The sequence below is a fragment of the Alligator sinensis genome, unplaced genomic scaffold (genome assembly GCF_000455745.1).
Source record: "Alligator sinensis unplaced genomic scaffold, ASM45574v1 scaffold991_1, whole genome shotgun sequence".
Taxonomy (NCBI): domain Eukaryota; kingdom Metazoa; phylum Chordata; order Crocodylia; family Alligatoridae; genus Alligator; species Alligator sinensis.
This window is the reverse complement of record NW_005842335.1, coordinates 815,315-830,899: the sequence shown is the minus strand read 5'-3', so window position 1 is coordinate 830,899 and position 15,585 is coordinate 815,315. Positions and strand designations below refer to the sequence as shown.

The following is a 15,585-nucleotide window of genomic DNA, read 5'->3' as shown; positions in this document are numbered from 1 at the left end:
AGAGGGAAAGGCTGAGTGCGCAGGCGCGAGGAGCCGAGCCGCGCCGCGGCGGAAGTGAGGCGGGAGCCGCGCCGCGCCATAGAGAGGAGGGGACGCTCTGTACGCCAGGGGGTGCGGCTCTATGGTCCCCTGCCAGCTGTTGCACGCGGGCTGCGCCGCCCTGCTCCCAAACTTGCTAAGAAAACTTTTTCCAACTGCTCTAACAAAAGATCCCAAATTTCCCCGCAGAAACTTGCGCATCTACTCCCAAAAGGGTTCAAGCGCAGAGATGGAGAGGGGAGGTTCGGGGTGGTGCTAGCCTGGCCCCTCTTCCAGTTGTGGACCTGGGGGGAGGCAGGGATCAGGCCTCCCCCAATGCCCATCCATCCCCTGCGCGTGGCTGGCAGCAAGGACTCCTTCACCCCTGCGCTGCGACGAAGATGTTTGTGGCTGGTTTTTCAGCGCGGGGCGTTGCACCCCACGGCCGAGAGAAGGGGGCTACGGGACCAGCGTGGAAATGCGAGCGCACAGGGACGCGCACCTGGACAATGGGTCGGCTCCTACCAAAAAGCACACGTGCCAGGCTGCAGCAGGAAGAGGGCAGGGCTGTTTAGCAAAGCAGAGGCCAAGCCCAGCGCAAGGAAACTTGCAGATGAATTAACTGAAGCGCGGGAGAAAGGCAATTCTGTATACGCAGCGGTGGTCAACCAGCCGGGCCCGAGCCACAAATTGCTCTTGGCACCCGCACAAAGCGCCATCACCAGTCTTTGGCAGCGGATAAGTTGTCTGCGCTGTCGTGACTCATGTAAGACCATCGTCGACCCTCGGTGTCCCGTGCGGTAGCGTCACTTCTTCAGTTGGAACGAGTTGATGGCAGCGCACCTACGCCCGGGTACGTCACGGCTTTCGCATCGACGCTCGCTGCTCACAGCGCTCTCGAGCCAGCCAGGACTGGGAGTCGTTGCTGCAGAGAAGCAGAGCAGCTTAAATCGCATCCTTGAAGGCATGAGTAAAGAGAGAAATCAGGCCAGACACCCATCTGGTCTCATGATAACGCATACTGGCTAATGTGCTGTTGTCCTAGTGGACAACAATGAAACAACCAATCTTTCGGAGGGTGTCTTCATAGATTTCATACGCATTAGGGCTGGAAGGGACCTCGCGAGAGCATCCCCCAAGACGGAGCACCTCGCACGTCTCTGCGTTCAATGTCATCAGGTTTTGATCCGCTCCCCTCACGAGCCTATCGATTCGGCCTGAATCGCCAGCCTATCCTCTAGCGCGACCGCGCTTCCCCAGTTTGGTGTCATCTGCGATCTTCGCCCTTCTCGATAAAGAGATTAGTCCCTTATACCCCGACGCATAAGGGGTGTATGCCATGTTTGATCTCACAAGCAGATATGTTAAGATTCGCGAAGCTGGCGTTGCTTTTATAAAGGGTCGATAACTTTATGACCAATGGTATTTATTTGGTTTAGCTCCTTAAATAGTTCGGTCTAATTAGATCAAGGAACATGAAGAACGAATGACAACCGGTATCGTCAAAGTGACGCTCTCTTTCCCCGCTGCGCTGCTGGCAGGCGAAGGATTCAACTGCTGCAAAACTACCTGCTCGTGACCCTCTTTCTGAATGACTTTCCCTTGCAGATTTTGCGAGTCCCGCACAAAGCACCGGGTCTTTCTTTTTACCTTTATGCTGCTTAATTCTGTAAACGTGTCCCGTGATAATAGGGTTATCTTGAGCCTCCAAGCTCACAAAAATGGAATGGATTTGCTGCTCGGGTTAAAACAATCCATCATCAGGAACATATTGCAGAAGGGTATTAATGCAGGGAGATAGCAAAGATCCAAGCAGTAAAACTGATCTCTATCACCATGGGTTTTATTAGATTGGAGATTTACCCACAGAATGTAGATTTCTGGCTTTCTATCCAAAGAGACTATAAAAAGAAAATGGATAGAGTGGTAAGATAACTGCTTGGTTTTCTTAAAAAATAAATAGTAGATGGTAAAGTAGCAGAGGACTGGCGCTTTAAAAGACAAGTCAAGGGATTGCTGTAGCCCAGTGTCCCCTCTACCTGCCCCCCCAAGATGTAAAATATGGTAAAAACCTACTTTTCACCTCATTCTGTATCTGACTTTTCAATGATCATCAATGTCTATTTAAAGGCCAATATCCTCATGACTTTTGTGCGTGTTAAATCGAGAAAGAGGGCATTTATATATATGCTGCGAGAGTGGGGGGGGGGGGGGGGGGGGGACAGGGGGAAGAGGGTGCTTTAATTCGGAGCCGCTCTAAGTGACATGTATCAGCATCCCTGCACTGAAAAATAGCAGCTGGGGTGCTTTAATTAATTAAAGCTCATTCGACGAGCTTTAACGTGCCCCCACCGGACGCTGATATGTGCGACGCTGCAGTCTGCTGGAGCACAGTAACGACCACGCTCCTGCAGACCCGATTAATCAAGTTGCTCTGACGCGCTGTATTTACAGCATGTCAGAGCAGCCTCCCTGCATGTGTATAGGTGCCTAGCCACCACAGTCCAGAAAGTATCTCGCAAAGAAATAGGAAATGTAAAATTTCTCTGTGACATTCAAAAAGAAAGAGGAAGAAAAAAAATCTGAAGCAGTGAGCGGTACCCATTATACACATAAAGGGAGGCGGAAGAGCCAAGAAACCCTCCTGGCTGAGCAGTGGAAATCCAGGAGACCCTTCAGAGGAAAAGAGGCTTGCAGGCAGCGGAAGCAGGGGGCAGCCTCCAAGGAGGAGCTCGCGCTTGCAGGGAAGCAGTGAGGAAGGCCAAATCCACCAGCGGTTAGTGCTGCCCTGGTGAAGGGGCACTTGGAGGGGTTGGACGTATTCACGTCAGCAGGCCCCGATGATCTTCACCCAAGCGTACTAAAGGAATTGGCCAGTGTTGTCGCGAAACCACTGGCGCAGCTGTTTGAGTGCTCGTGGCGCTCAGGACAGGTCCTGGAGGACTGGGAAAGGGCCAACACGCTCCCTACTTTCAAGAAGGGGAGGAAGGGGGACCCGGGTAATTATAATCAGGTTAGCCTCACCTCTATTCTTGGCAGGACCTTAGAAAAAATCATTAAGGATCCCATTTGTGGGGGTCCAGCGGGTCACACCATGGTAAGGGGCAACCAGCACGGGTTTACAGCAGGCAGATCCTGCCCGACTAACCTGGTTTCTTTTTACGACCAGGTCACAAAAGTGGTTAGATGCAGGAGTCGAGGCAGATGTTATTTACTTGGATTTTAAAAAGGCTTTCAACGTGGTGTCGCACCCAATTCTTGCAAGTAGACTAAGTAGCTGTGACGTGGATTTTTCCACAGTCCGGTGGGTGGAAAACTGTCTCATGGGGCGCACCCAGAGAGTGGTGGTGGATGGGGCGGTTTCTCCCTGGATGGATGTGGGCAGTGGGGTCCCCCAAGGCTCGGTCCTTGGACCGCTGCTGTTCAATGTCTTCATCAGTGACTTGGATGAGGGCGTGGAGAGCACTGTCCAATCCGCAGACACCAAACCACGGGGTGCACTAAACACACTGAAGGGTAGGGAGCAAATTCAGGTGGATGTGGACAGACTGGGGATGTGGGCAGAACAGAATAGGATGCAATTCAACAAAGACAAGTGCAAGGTGCTGCACCTGGGGAGAAGGAATCACCAACAAACCTATAGGCCGGGAAGTACCCTTCTGAGCACCACGGCAGTGGAAAGGGATCTCGGAGTCATAGTCGAGGCAAAAGTGACCGTGAGTCGCCAACGTGACGAGATAGTAAGTAAGGCTAACCGCACTTTATCGTGCATTAGCAGATGCATCACAAACAGGTCCAGGGGGGTGATGCTCCCCCTCTATGCGACACGGGTCAGGCCGCCGCTGGAGTACTGCGTCCAGTTTTGGGCACCGCACGTCAGGAGGGATGTGGACAGCATGGAGAGGGTCCAGAGGACGGCTACTCGTATGGCTGAGGGCCGGCAGGGAAGATCCTATGAAGACAGACTGAGGGACCTGAATCTCTTCAGCCTCTGCAAGAGAAGGCCAAGAAGTGATCGTGTGGCTGCCTACAAACTCATTGCGGGGCTCAGCAGGGAATAGGGGATCCTGTTTACCAGGGCACCCCTTGGGGTTACTAGAAACAACGGCCACAAACTGATGGAGAGCAGATTTAGGTGCGACATCAGGAAGAAATTCTTCACGGCATGGGTTGCCAAAATACGGAAGGGGCTTCCGAGGGACATGGTGCTCTCCCGTACCTTGGAGGTGTTCAAGAAGAGATTAGATAGGCATCTGGCTAGGGTCACTTGACCCCATCGCTCCTTCCTGCCCAGGGCAGGGGGCCGGACTCGATGATCTAATAGGTCTCTTCCGACCCTGGAAATCTATGCAATCTCTCCGAGATGCAGTGGGTCAGGTTGGAAGGAGCGACTGACAATTCCCAGGTGTATTTCTCTCCAACAGCAGCAGAGCTCTCTGTGTATCGACATCTGGCCACAGGGTCCATAGCAGATTCCCAACTTTCTCCCGGTCGATTCGGTTTTACCATCCTTTCCCACAGCAAGCTGGCCTGAGCAGATTCCATCTCTATCCATTCTCGTCCTCTGCATTTCTTCACAGGTGGTCACGTCATCAACGTTAGAAATGCCGCCCCTCGCCTTTATCTTTCTCTGTCCGGGACACAGCGTACCCCTCAGTCCTGTTTCGACAATAATGGCTATTCCACCATGCTGCTGTTATAGAGGTATAATAATCCTGCTTTGCGTCCTGCATAAGTAATTCGAGCACCTCTGTTTCGTTGCCCAGGCTTCTTGCTACAATATACAAGCATCTTATTGATCATATTTCACCCATCTAGAAGCAACGTTTCTTATGGGTTGGGAAAGGAACAATGACATGTACGGGCAGTTTAAAGCCAACAAGAGACACTGGGCGCATCTCCATGTTCAATAATGTGCAATAAGTATGGCACGTTGTTTAGTACCTGTAATAACAGGTACTAATTTAAAGTGCCATAATCAGCGCTACTGCACATTAGCACAGGTGAACGCATTTTGTGTGACACTTGATACCACTGGATTAATCTACTGCACATTAGTGCATTAGCACGATTTTTGCTAGCTGTGGTAATGTGCAGTACAATTAGTCCAGTGGGCATTAAGTGTCTCGTGTAGACGTGCCCAACAAGAATCCGCCAAAGTTCACGTTATAAAGTAAAACAGCTTCAATCCTAATTTTAAACTGTTATTTCAAACTCACTACTGAGAAATATTGGTAGGTAAATATTCTGTCGTATTTATCGGGGTAGTAGTTACCTGTTATTCGTAGAGTTTCATGAGTTCCCTACTACTGGTATAGCATTAATAGTACCATGACTACTAATATTAGCCTATTTGCATTATGACAGCCAGAGATGCCCCAGTCAAAGTCAGGGCCCTTAATGATGCACAGCCACATTAAAAGGATGCCATTCCTGCCCCCAAAAGTTTGTGATCTAAATAGAGGTGATCAAATTAACCCCATTTGATACATGACTTGAGACCGATTAAGAACCTCCTTACATCAACAGCTTTCTGGTAGGGTCCTTTCCAAGAGGCTTTGGAGCCCGAAGTGACTTGTCTTCAGGTGACGGGGGGGAAACTGAGGCAGAACTAGGAACCAGACCCCATCTCTCCTGAGCCCTAGAATAGCCTGTCTTCAAAAACAAACACACAAGCTTCTTTATACTTCCCAGCCTTTAGCTTTCATCCCTTTTGTGCATTGTGACTTAATAAGTAAGAAGTCGTCTTCAAATAAAATGTGAAGAGGGAACAACCAAGAGCTGAAGACTTGCACGGCATGCAATGGACTGCTGTCTGCCTGCAAACATACAGCTAGTAAAGTCACTTGGTAGCAGCACAGAGCTCCCTTGACATAATGGCTAAAAGCACTTTTTCCTCCAGAAGCAGTTTCCGCTACCAGCCTGCCCCCCGCCACAACACACTTTTTTAATATAGAAAGGGTAAAGTGAATTTCAAGTGTTCTCATCCAAGTCTCAGCAACTCTGCAGATATCAAACTGAGATTGTTATGGGCCACATTAGAGCAAGAGCGCACCTGATGTCCTTTAATGGGGCCTGGAGATGCATCTGTGTGTAGATAAGATATGCTGAGGGTTTATGAGAGGCAGAATCCTCCAAAGACGCATTTGGCGGATTTCAGAAAAGTGCTATTTGCAGCTCCTCTCACTTCTGAGGACAAGAGAAGTGGGCGACGAGAAGATGATGTTTGTTCAGGTGAAATCTTTCCATCCTCCCTGCGCTGCGAGGGGGCAACACTTCCACATCTTACTGAAAAGAGCCCACGTTCAAATAGGTTTGCTGTGGAGGAAAGGGCATGGCTCTGTGAAATGGGATAAATACTGGAGGGCAAGAACATTTCCAGCCAGCTGAGTACAGTAAAGTAGCTAGACGCGTGCAGAGGCTCGGCCAGTCGTCAGAGTCCACTGAAACAAAAGCAACATTTGATTCACACGCAGAACCGGTTTGGATTTGGGATTTTCTTCCTTCTTCATGTATGGCGGGTGTCAGTAATATCTAACTAGCACCAGAGCAGATTCACAAAGTGGAGCCCCGTTGATGTTTCTGCATCACTGTGAACATAAATGCACACACAGCTAATCCCTGGGCATCTTCTAAAAGGCTGAGCAAACCAGAACAAGAACTGCTGCAGGTGCTTGGTACAATAACGTTAATAACATTAAACCTAAAGGAAAACGTAGGCAACTGCTGGGAGCCTGCATGCTTCAGGTGCCAGGTAATGAAGTAAAAGCCCTTCACCTCTAGGTTGCAAGTTCAAACTGAGCTTCAGTCAGTAATGGTTTCAAGTTTAATCAAAGCAGTTCAGTGTCCTTTGTGAAATGAGTCGAGTCCAGTCCATTCCCTGGAGTCCACAGCACAAAAACCACTCAAAAGGAATGAGGATGGTACTACGCTGTCAGGTTGGTTCAATGCTGCTATCTTTCTGAGCTTGTGATTCACCAGCAGAGCACGCACGGAGAAGCGGTAGTACAGATGGGACTCAGGTATTCTCCTGGCCACGTCCTCTAAGCCCCAAAGGAGAGCTTAGGGTCATGTAGGAATAAAAATACCTTTCTATGCCAAAGCCTCTGCCATCACCTCTCTACCACCAATGGAGCTGTGGTAGTGATGAACTGTAGGTCTTAAAAGTGCCAGCAAAGCGGCACTCCTATGAGAACACAAAATGGAAGTGACTGGTACGTCATATAAGCAAACATTTAGGGGAAAACATTGTCATGAGAGATAAGGCACTGTAGAAGGTGCATAAGAAAACCACCAGAGAAGTCTGGGCTGCAGCTCTTGCAAATACTTCACATAAACGCTGTGTTTCCACGGCATCAGGCATTTTATACACTCAAGGCCAAAAAATGAAGCAAAATCCCAATACAAAGAAAATGCCACAAGAAAATAGACAAGTTCCAAGCCTGGGAGCGTAGAGAGGTGGGAGATACTTTTATTTATTTATTTATTATTGAGGGGGGGGAGGTTGACATAAAACCTGGAACCTCAGTTTTCTTCATTTGCTCTCTCTGCTATAAGTAAGAAAACACGAGCATACAAACGCAGGCACCTGGTTCTGTCACTGCCGGAGATGATGCCAAGTCTTACGGAAGGACATCGCTCAAAACTAAGTGCAATGGAGAGAGACTGCGTGGATGCAAATTTAACGAGGTCTGGCAAAGAGGTAGAAGCAGAGGCCTGTTTGCAGAGGCCTGCCCCAGCATCCAGAATTTCTCCTTTCCACGCTCTCCTGCTGTGCTCCAGTGTGCTACCACCTGGAGGCTGCATCTCACCGATGTAGTGGCTCTTGCAGACAGCGATACAGCTTGCGAAGTTCTACAGGATAACAATATTTGCTGTTTACTGGGTACTTTGCAGGTTCAAAACATTTGGCAGCCACTAAGTGGTTCATCCCTTGCCATATTCTTGGGTTGTAGAAAAGCGAACGTTATTTTTTAACAAAAATGCTCACGGAAACAGTGTCATTGGCAAAAGGACTTCAAGGCTCCCAACCCACATTCACCCAGCGTTGTCTTTTCATCCTCCAGCATGAAACACGCCACAGAAATGGGAGTCTGTCTTGTGGTTTATTTTTTGCAAACTCAAACACAGTGATTCTCTGGGGGATTTTTAAATCTTTTTTTAATAAAAAAAATATTTTACTATATGTATGTCTCTTCTTGTAGTTTCACTGTTTACAAAAAAAATCCTCGATACGCTGCTTCTTACGCGGGCTTTCTGAGCAGCTGTCTTTTGCACTCTGCCCGGCACGTCCGAGATCGGGATTTTGGCATGCATCGACTGCCTCCATACGCAAAGCTTCGTCAAGGTCATCTCCATCGTCAGCGAAGGCCTTCTGGAAAAGGTCGTAAATGGTCTTCTGCCTTGGGTCCTGCTGGGGAACAAAACCTGAGAGATTTGACACATGAAGAATTTTAAGCGATAACGATGCATACAACGCTCTCCACTCCGCTCTTCCAGTCAGTGGAGGATCACATCCCAGCACAAGACATACCCACAGCAGGAACGTGGCAGGAATTCAGCCCTGCCTGAACTGGTACCCTCTACAGTTAAGCCTCGCACCCTCATTTTCTGGAAGGGGTTGATTTGCAAAAGTCTATGGCCTTCTTCAGAGCAAGGCAGAGCTGGGGAAGGGAGTTTTTCTAACAGAAACCCCTAGAAGGATTCCCTTGCAGGGCTTACCACAGAGAATGAGGCAGTTATCCACTCCCCCCAGACCCATGCCTCTACCTTAGAGTAACCCTGCACTCTTGCGAGACACGCCTCAGGCCATGGCTACATCTACAGGGAGGTCCCGGTCCTTGGTAGCACTGTCAGGGGTTCCACTGGCTGAGCTACAACCCCTGTGGGAGAGGGGAAATTCAATCAAAGGGGTAACATGGCCTTGCATTACCAACACAAGGCCTGGAGGACCTCCGAAGGAGACAGAGCAGTGTTTCCTGAACCCCATCCGCTCTCCTCAGGTGGTTCCTGACTGCCAGGAGAAGTCTCCATAGGTGGGATGAGGAAAGAGTAGTGCTGCAGGAGCACCAAAGTCTCCTTCCACACGAGGCTAGGGCTGTCTCGTGGACAGGCCGCTCCAGGCACGTGGCAAGGAGGACGGTGTGGGACCTAACTTGTGGCAGAACCTCTTCCTCCTCCACCAGCAAACGACATGCCAAAGCCAAAGTCGAAATGGCTTGGCTGGCCCACTTTCCCAGCGGTTACCTTGACGAAATAGTCGGTGGCTTCAGCCGTTTCAGAAAAATTGGCTTCAGAGAGACCAGCTGCACCCAGTACTTTTATTTTCTCTTGAATCATAGGCCTGCGGGGAAGCAGCACAGAGCAAATGTTAAAAGACAGAAACATATTAGCATGCAAGATGCCACGATCTTCTCTCTCCTGGCAAAGATGCATTAAATCTGCTACCACACACAGATAAAAAATAAACAGTGTTGGGAGTATTTAAACATACCAGCCCTTTCAGCGGAGGCAGCAGAGCCAGTTCTGGTGACCTGGCAGTGTCGGGGTCTGGACGCAGCCTTCTGAGCATGTCTGCATGCCTGGTGCGTTGTGTTAAACTCGAGTCACTTCAGTACCATGGAGATAGTAACAACCAGAAGGGAGACCAAAAAAGGGCAAACAAAGGGCTAGGAGGCTGAAGGTGAGGCACCGGCAAGGTCTTATCTGGAGTACCGAGTCCTGTTTTGGCCCTCACACTCCAAAAACAACGTGGAAAGTTTGGAAAGGGTCCACCAGAAAACAACAACAAAATACTAGAGGCATGGGATGCAAGATTTATGAGGAAAGGCTGAAAGAACTAGGATTACATAGTCTGGAAAAGAGCAGAAGGGGGATTTGATAACAGTCTTGAAATACCTGGAGAGCAATTAGGCAGACAAGGTTCGTCGGGTGAACTGGAGAGCAATTATAAAGAGGATGGAGATCTACTTTTAGTCTGTGGCTGTAAGGGACAGGACGAGGAGCCTTGGCCTCGAGCTGCAGCAGAGGACATTCAGGTTGGAGACTAGGAAGAACTTTCTGACCATGAGGGTGGTCAAACGTTGGAAGAAGCTGCCTAGAGAAGTGGTGGATTGTCCGTCCTGGGAAATTTTCAAGAGCAGGTTGGCCAGACATTTGGCTGGACTAGTGCAGTCAGGAGTGCTCCTGCCTTGAGCAGGGAGCTGGACCAGACCTTGTGAGGTCCCCTCCAGCCCTACTTCTCTATGATCCTAAATGACCGAAAAGAGGAGGTGGTGATGGCAAGCTACCGACAGTTTGTAGGTGCTTGCTGCCAGGAGGAAAACTGGTTGTATAGGGCAGGACAGAGGGTTTAAATGAGGTGTAAAAGGATACAGCTAAAAGGGAAAACTTAGGCGGACTAGGAGGAAAACCTCCCGACAGCAGGACCTGTTAAGCTATGGAATCATCTGCTGAAGGAAGTGGTGAGAGCCCTGCTCTTTCTGTACAAGTGCATCTCTTGGTGCAACCCGTGTTGGCCACCAAAGGGAGACCGTGACCACACAGGTCCCACCCTCACCTCCAAGTTCTAGACATCTGCAGCACGAGACAAGAAACTACAAACGAGCGAAAGCCACCACACTGCAACTATTGCACCCGGGATGGGGTGGGGGAGGGAGAAGGAGGGGCAAAATGCATCTGTCTTCCCTTGAGAAGCCCATTTCCTTCCTTCCAAGCACTAACAACTGCATGGAAGGCTCTCTGCAAATAAAAGGCAAAATGACTGTCATTAACTTTCCTTGAAATGTGGGCGATACGTTGGCCTCCAGCTCCTCGCGTTGCAGGGCTATAATTATTTGCAATCATGATATTCTGGGAACTGCACAAGTTTGCTTCAGCTCATTTGCTCTCTCGGATGAGGTAATGGAAATATATAATTTCGGACGTTAAAAGGACCATCTGGTGGCTAATTTCTTCTCGTCGACTGCAGGTCCATTCCCTGGCAGCACAGAGGATTTCCAAGATTCCCACAATTACATTACAGCTCCCTTGTCTTCCCCTGCAGCTTTCACTCCAGACAGAGAGGCCTGGCCCAAGTCCCCAGGGGGTCTGCCAGTGGCATTTCTTGTGCTGGCCAGACGGGCTTACTGCAGAGCAGCATGAAAGGATGCAGACTCCCTCTGCAACACCGTGCCCTGACAACTCAGGATCCCAAATGCTCCAAGTCGTATGTGAGGTGCTGAGCACTTCAGTTCCCATGGAGCTCGTCTCTCAGGAAGCACTCAGCACCTAACAGGACCCATCACCTGTGCTGTGCCCAAGATGCAAACAAAATCCCTCTCCCTACTCCAAGCCTATGACTATTTTAGTTCTCTTAGGCCCTCTCTAACTGAGCACCTACTTTTCATTTGACAAAGATGCTTATTTACCCTTTTGTCACCCAGCTGCACCCGCACGCAAGGTCATTAATTAGACTCCAGCCTTCCAAAGTCTCATCCCAAAACACCTTCCCACTATCGCTGATCGCAGAACAGCCCCGCAACCCACACTACGTGGATGGGGAAACCAGCTTGGGAGTTAAGGACTTTGTCACACAAGTTACAGACTTAAACGGCAACAACAAAACAGGTGGAGAACCAGAAGGAGCTATTCCACCTACCATAAGAAGACATCTGCTGTGCCTTTCGCCACCAGGTAGTGAATGCTAACAGAACTGGTCTGTCCAATGCGATGCGCCCGATCTTCAGCCTGGATCAGGACCTTTGAGAGAGACACGAAGCACAAACATCACTGTAGCACTCAAATTACTCTTGATTATGTGTACCCTGCTAGCACATAGATTCCCATCAGGTTTCCACTCCAACAAATACTGTACAAAACTATCGTGAGGGCCAATCCCTGTCCCAAAGAGTCTGTAGCCTAAACAGGCAAGACTGAAAAGGTTGGGAGAAAAGGAGGATTATGATGTCCCTTTTATAGATGAGGAACAGAGGCATTAAGAGAGTAATGTCCAGATTTTTAAAGGCATGCGGTTGTCTCTCTCTCATTGAAATCGGTCCGTCTTATGTGCTTAACTACCTCTGAGTTCTGGGCCTGAGGCTGGGACAGACGTAACAGTTATACCAGTATTAAATTATACTGGTACAAAATGTTCACAGCTGTTACATCTGTCTGCTCCCCTTGCACTGCAAGTGAAGTGAAACTGTTATAACTTTAGACCCGTTTCATTCAGAGACTTAGCTCCCTTATACTGCTCTACGAGCGGACAGATGCAACGGTTAAACCAAACCAACTTGTGCGTGCACCTGAGAGGCAAGTCCCCCTCACCTATTAAATTGGTTTAAAGTAGCATCTGCCCACATGCCCACGTTAACACAGGATGTTTGAGAGATGGCAAGGAACTGCATCCAAATCCAAGTCCAGGCCACACTTCATTCCTCATCCTTTCCCCTGAATTACTGGAAAAAGCCTGTTGTTGGGAGCATTTCCCAGAGCAGAGGTTCTCAAACTGCGGTCTGCGGACCCAGGTGTCCGCAGAAACTTTGTGGAATAATCGAGAATACCTGTACTTGTAAGGTAAGACTACTCATATTAAAATATGAGTACCATGCTCTCTCATTGAAATCGGTCCGTCTTATGTGCTTAACTACCTCTGAGTTCTGGGCCTGAGGCTGGGACAGACGTAACAGTTATACCAGTATTAAATTATACTGGTACAAAATGTTCACAGCTGTTACATCTGTCTGCTCCCCTTGCACTGCAAGTGAAGTGAAACTGTTATAACTTTAGACCCGTTTCATTCAGAGACTTAGCTCCCTTATACTGCTCTACGAGCGGACAGATGCAACGGTTAAACCAAACCAACTTGTGCGTGCACCTGAGAGGCAAGTCCCCCTCACCTATTAAATTGGTTTAAAGTAGCATCTGCCCACATGCCCACGTTAACACAGGATGTTTGAGAGATGGCAGGGAACTGCATCCGAATCCAAGTCCAGGCCACACTTCATTCCTCATCCTTTCCCCTGAATTACTGGAAAAAGCCTGTTGTTGGGAGCATTCCCCAGAGCAGAGGTTCTCAAACTGCGGTCTGCGGACCCAGGTGTCCGCAGAAACTTTGTGGAATAATCGAGAATACCTGTACTTGTAAGGTAAGACTACTCATATTAAAATATGAGTTGTGTGCTTTGATCTGTAGAACAAAAAAAAAGTTTATTTTTATTTTAAACTTTTTATTAAAGTTTATTAACAGTGGTCTGCTGAGACCCTCAGCAATTTTCAAGTGGTCCGTGAAAAAAAAAGTTTGAGAACCACTGCCCTAGAGAAAGCTTATCTGCCAAAACATTTCCTTCCCTGCATCAGCACAAACAGGTGTGCACGCGTGGCAGACCTGCAACGAACAGCAATCGGTGCAAATATTTAGACAGCTGTTCAGAAAGTGTGTGATCTGTGAATTCCAGTCCTGAGAGTAACATTATCATCATTATATTCATATTAACATATTTATAGTATTAACATTATAACTAATATTAACTAATACGGCATCTTACATTTACAGCAGTGGTTCTCAACCTTTTTAGACTCGAGGCTGCCCCTCAGAAAACACCACCTCTTAGCTTTCACTTGGTTTTTGACAACAAAAAAATAATAGAGCAATTCTTTTGTTGCACAGAACTCAGCACAACCACAAGACAAAATGTTAGCGGCACTATGGGTTCCTACTAGAAATCTCTGGTTTATCTTGGGACTTGTGTAGGTGTTTGCTCATCTAACAGTGCTCTGTGCAGCACCCCACAGCACCCTTAAAAGGATCTCAGCACCCCAGCGTGCTGCGGCACCCTGGCTGAGAATCCCTGTTTGGACATCACCATCATTTACCCACCGCTGAAATGCAGCCACTTACACATCGTGTGGATTAGCTGCTTTAAACGTGCACGTCAGTGCAGATGTAAAGGGAAAGTGGGAGGCACGGGGGTTTAGGGGGACAGATCACTGAACTGTAACACAGGACATCCCATTTCTGCTTCTGTCCCTACCAATGACCCACCCAGTGATCTTGGGCATGTCACTTCTCCACGTCTCGGTTTCCCCTCTGGATAAATGGGGGATGATTGCAATTCCACAGTACAGAGGGCTGAAATCCACTGGTGAAACCTGTGATATCAAGGGCAGGAATTATTCTTCCCCTGAAACTGCTGGTGAAAGCTAGGCAGGCGGGACTCCGACCATGTCTGCAAGGTTAATGCCTCTCCCCTCCAAAATCAGTAGAAATCCAATTGCTGTTCTGAGTCAGGGCCTTTGCTTTACGTTTCAGCTGAGGGAGCGACTACACTGCTCCTCGCCGGCGCGCTGGTGAGGTGTTGACGCTGAGACCGCTGCCCCCTGACGAGTCGCCGGTCCCAGTTCATGTGGTCCCTGCCTTCCCAGGAAGGTCTCCCACCCGAGTCCTAGCCGAGACTGCCCACGCCCATACACTCTTCAGCAACACTGTCCCACCACCCCTCTTCACAGCGCAGCCTCTCTGAAAGTGCAAAGAGACATTGCCTTTGTGCCGCCATAATAATTTCCATGGTGGCACAAAGGGAATGCAAACAGATGTCCATACCATTCGTCACACCATAAACGCCCAACTTTGTGGCAGCGACAAGAAGCGGTCGTTGTTTTTGCTGCTCTATTGCAGCAGACGTCTATTAGTGTTAGTTTTATGGCGGGAGAGCACAGTCGGCCCGGAGCTACTCACGCTGTCTGGCTGCCCTTGGAGGTGCTTCCCGGCCTTGAGGGGCCTGATCCTGTGCCTCCCAAGAATTCCTGTGCAGGATCGGGCCCCTCAAGTCCTGGGAGCGCTTGCCCAGCTTTTGCCTGCTGTAGGGGCACATCCCAGGGTGCGTCCCTAAGCAGGGCAACCCTGGCTTTCTCTGCTTACATGGACATGCCCCAGGGAATCCCCAGACACACCTCTGCAATCAGGGACACCTCACCCATCGTCTCCCACAGGACTGGGCCCCTACGGGACAACATCCCACCACAGCTAATCCACTTCACATGACGACATGGGGTTATGCCTGAGCCCACCCTGCAGCTAGGCTTAAAGAAGATTCGGATGGGCCCATTTACAATGCAACGTTTTCATATAATCATAGAAATGAGGGCTGGAAGGGACCTCAGGAGGTCACACCTAGTCCAACCCCTGCTCCAAGCAGGACCAGCTCCAACTACATCATCCCAGACAAGGCTTTGTCTAGCCGGGTCTTCAAAACCTCCAAGGATGGAGACTCCACCAGCTCTGGGTAACTTGTTCCAATGCTTTACTACCTTCCTCATGAGAAAGTTTTACTTAATATCCAACCTAAACTTCCCTTGCTGCAACTTGAGCCCATTGCTCCTTGCTCTGATGTCTGCCCGCACCGAGAGCAGTCCTGCTCCATCCTCCTTGCAGCCCCCCTGCAGGGAGGTGAAGGCTGCTACCAAATCCCACCTCGGTCTTCTCTTCTGCAAACTAAATCAGCCCATTTCATAGATGTTAGGGTTGAAAGGGACCTCAATAGATCATCGAGTCCGACCCCCTGCATAGGCAGGAAAGAGGGGTGGGGC

At 49.2% G+C, this 15,585-nt stretch overlaps 2 protein-coding genes across 3 annotated transcripts in view; both read right to left on the bottom strand.

Annotated features, from left to right (window-relative positions):
* Positions 1-794, bottom strand: part of RPL37A (ribosomal protein L37a) — a 5,277-nt gene extending 4,483 nt beyond the window's left edge. The window contains exon 1 of the mRNA XM_006028695.1: positions 741-794. Coding sequence (XP_006028757.1) covers positions 741-794 — 54 coding nt within the window. The remainder of the gene's footprint in view (positions 1-740) is intronic.
* A 6,687-nt stretch (positions 795-7,481) lies between these two features.
* SMARCAL1 (SWI/SNF related, matrix associated, actin dependent regulator of chromatin, subfamily a like 1) overlaps positions 7,482-15,585 on the bottom strand; it is a 57,569-nt gene continuing 49,465 nt past the window's right edge. The window contains exons 15-17 of one of the 2 annotated variants that reach the window (XM_006028689.3): positions 11,657-11,757; positions 9,265-9,361; positions 7,482-8,431 (exon numbers count right to left, since the gene is read on the bottom strand). In XM_006028689.3, the coding sequence (XP_006028751.1) occupies positions 8,225-8,431; positions 9,265-9,361; positions 11,657-11,757 (405 nt within the window). In that variant the 3' untranslated portion in view covers positions 7,482-8,224. The remainder of the gene's footprint in view (positions 8,432-9,264; positions 9,362-11,656; positions 11,758-15,585) is intronic. The other variant, XM_006028690.3, reaches the window with a different exon arrangement.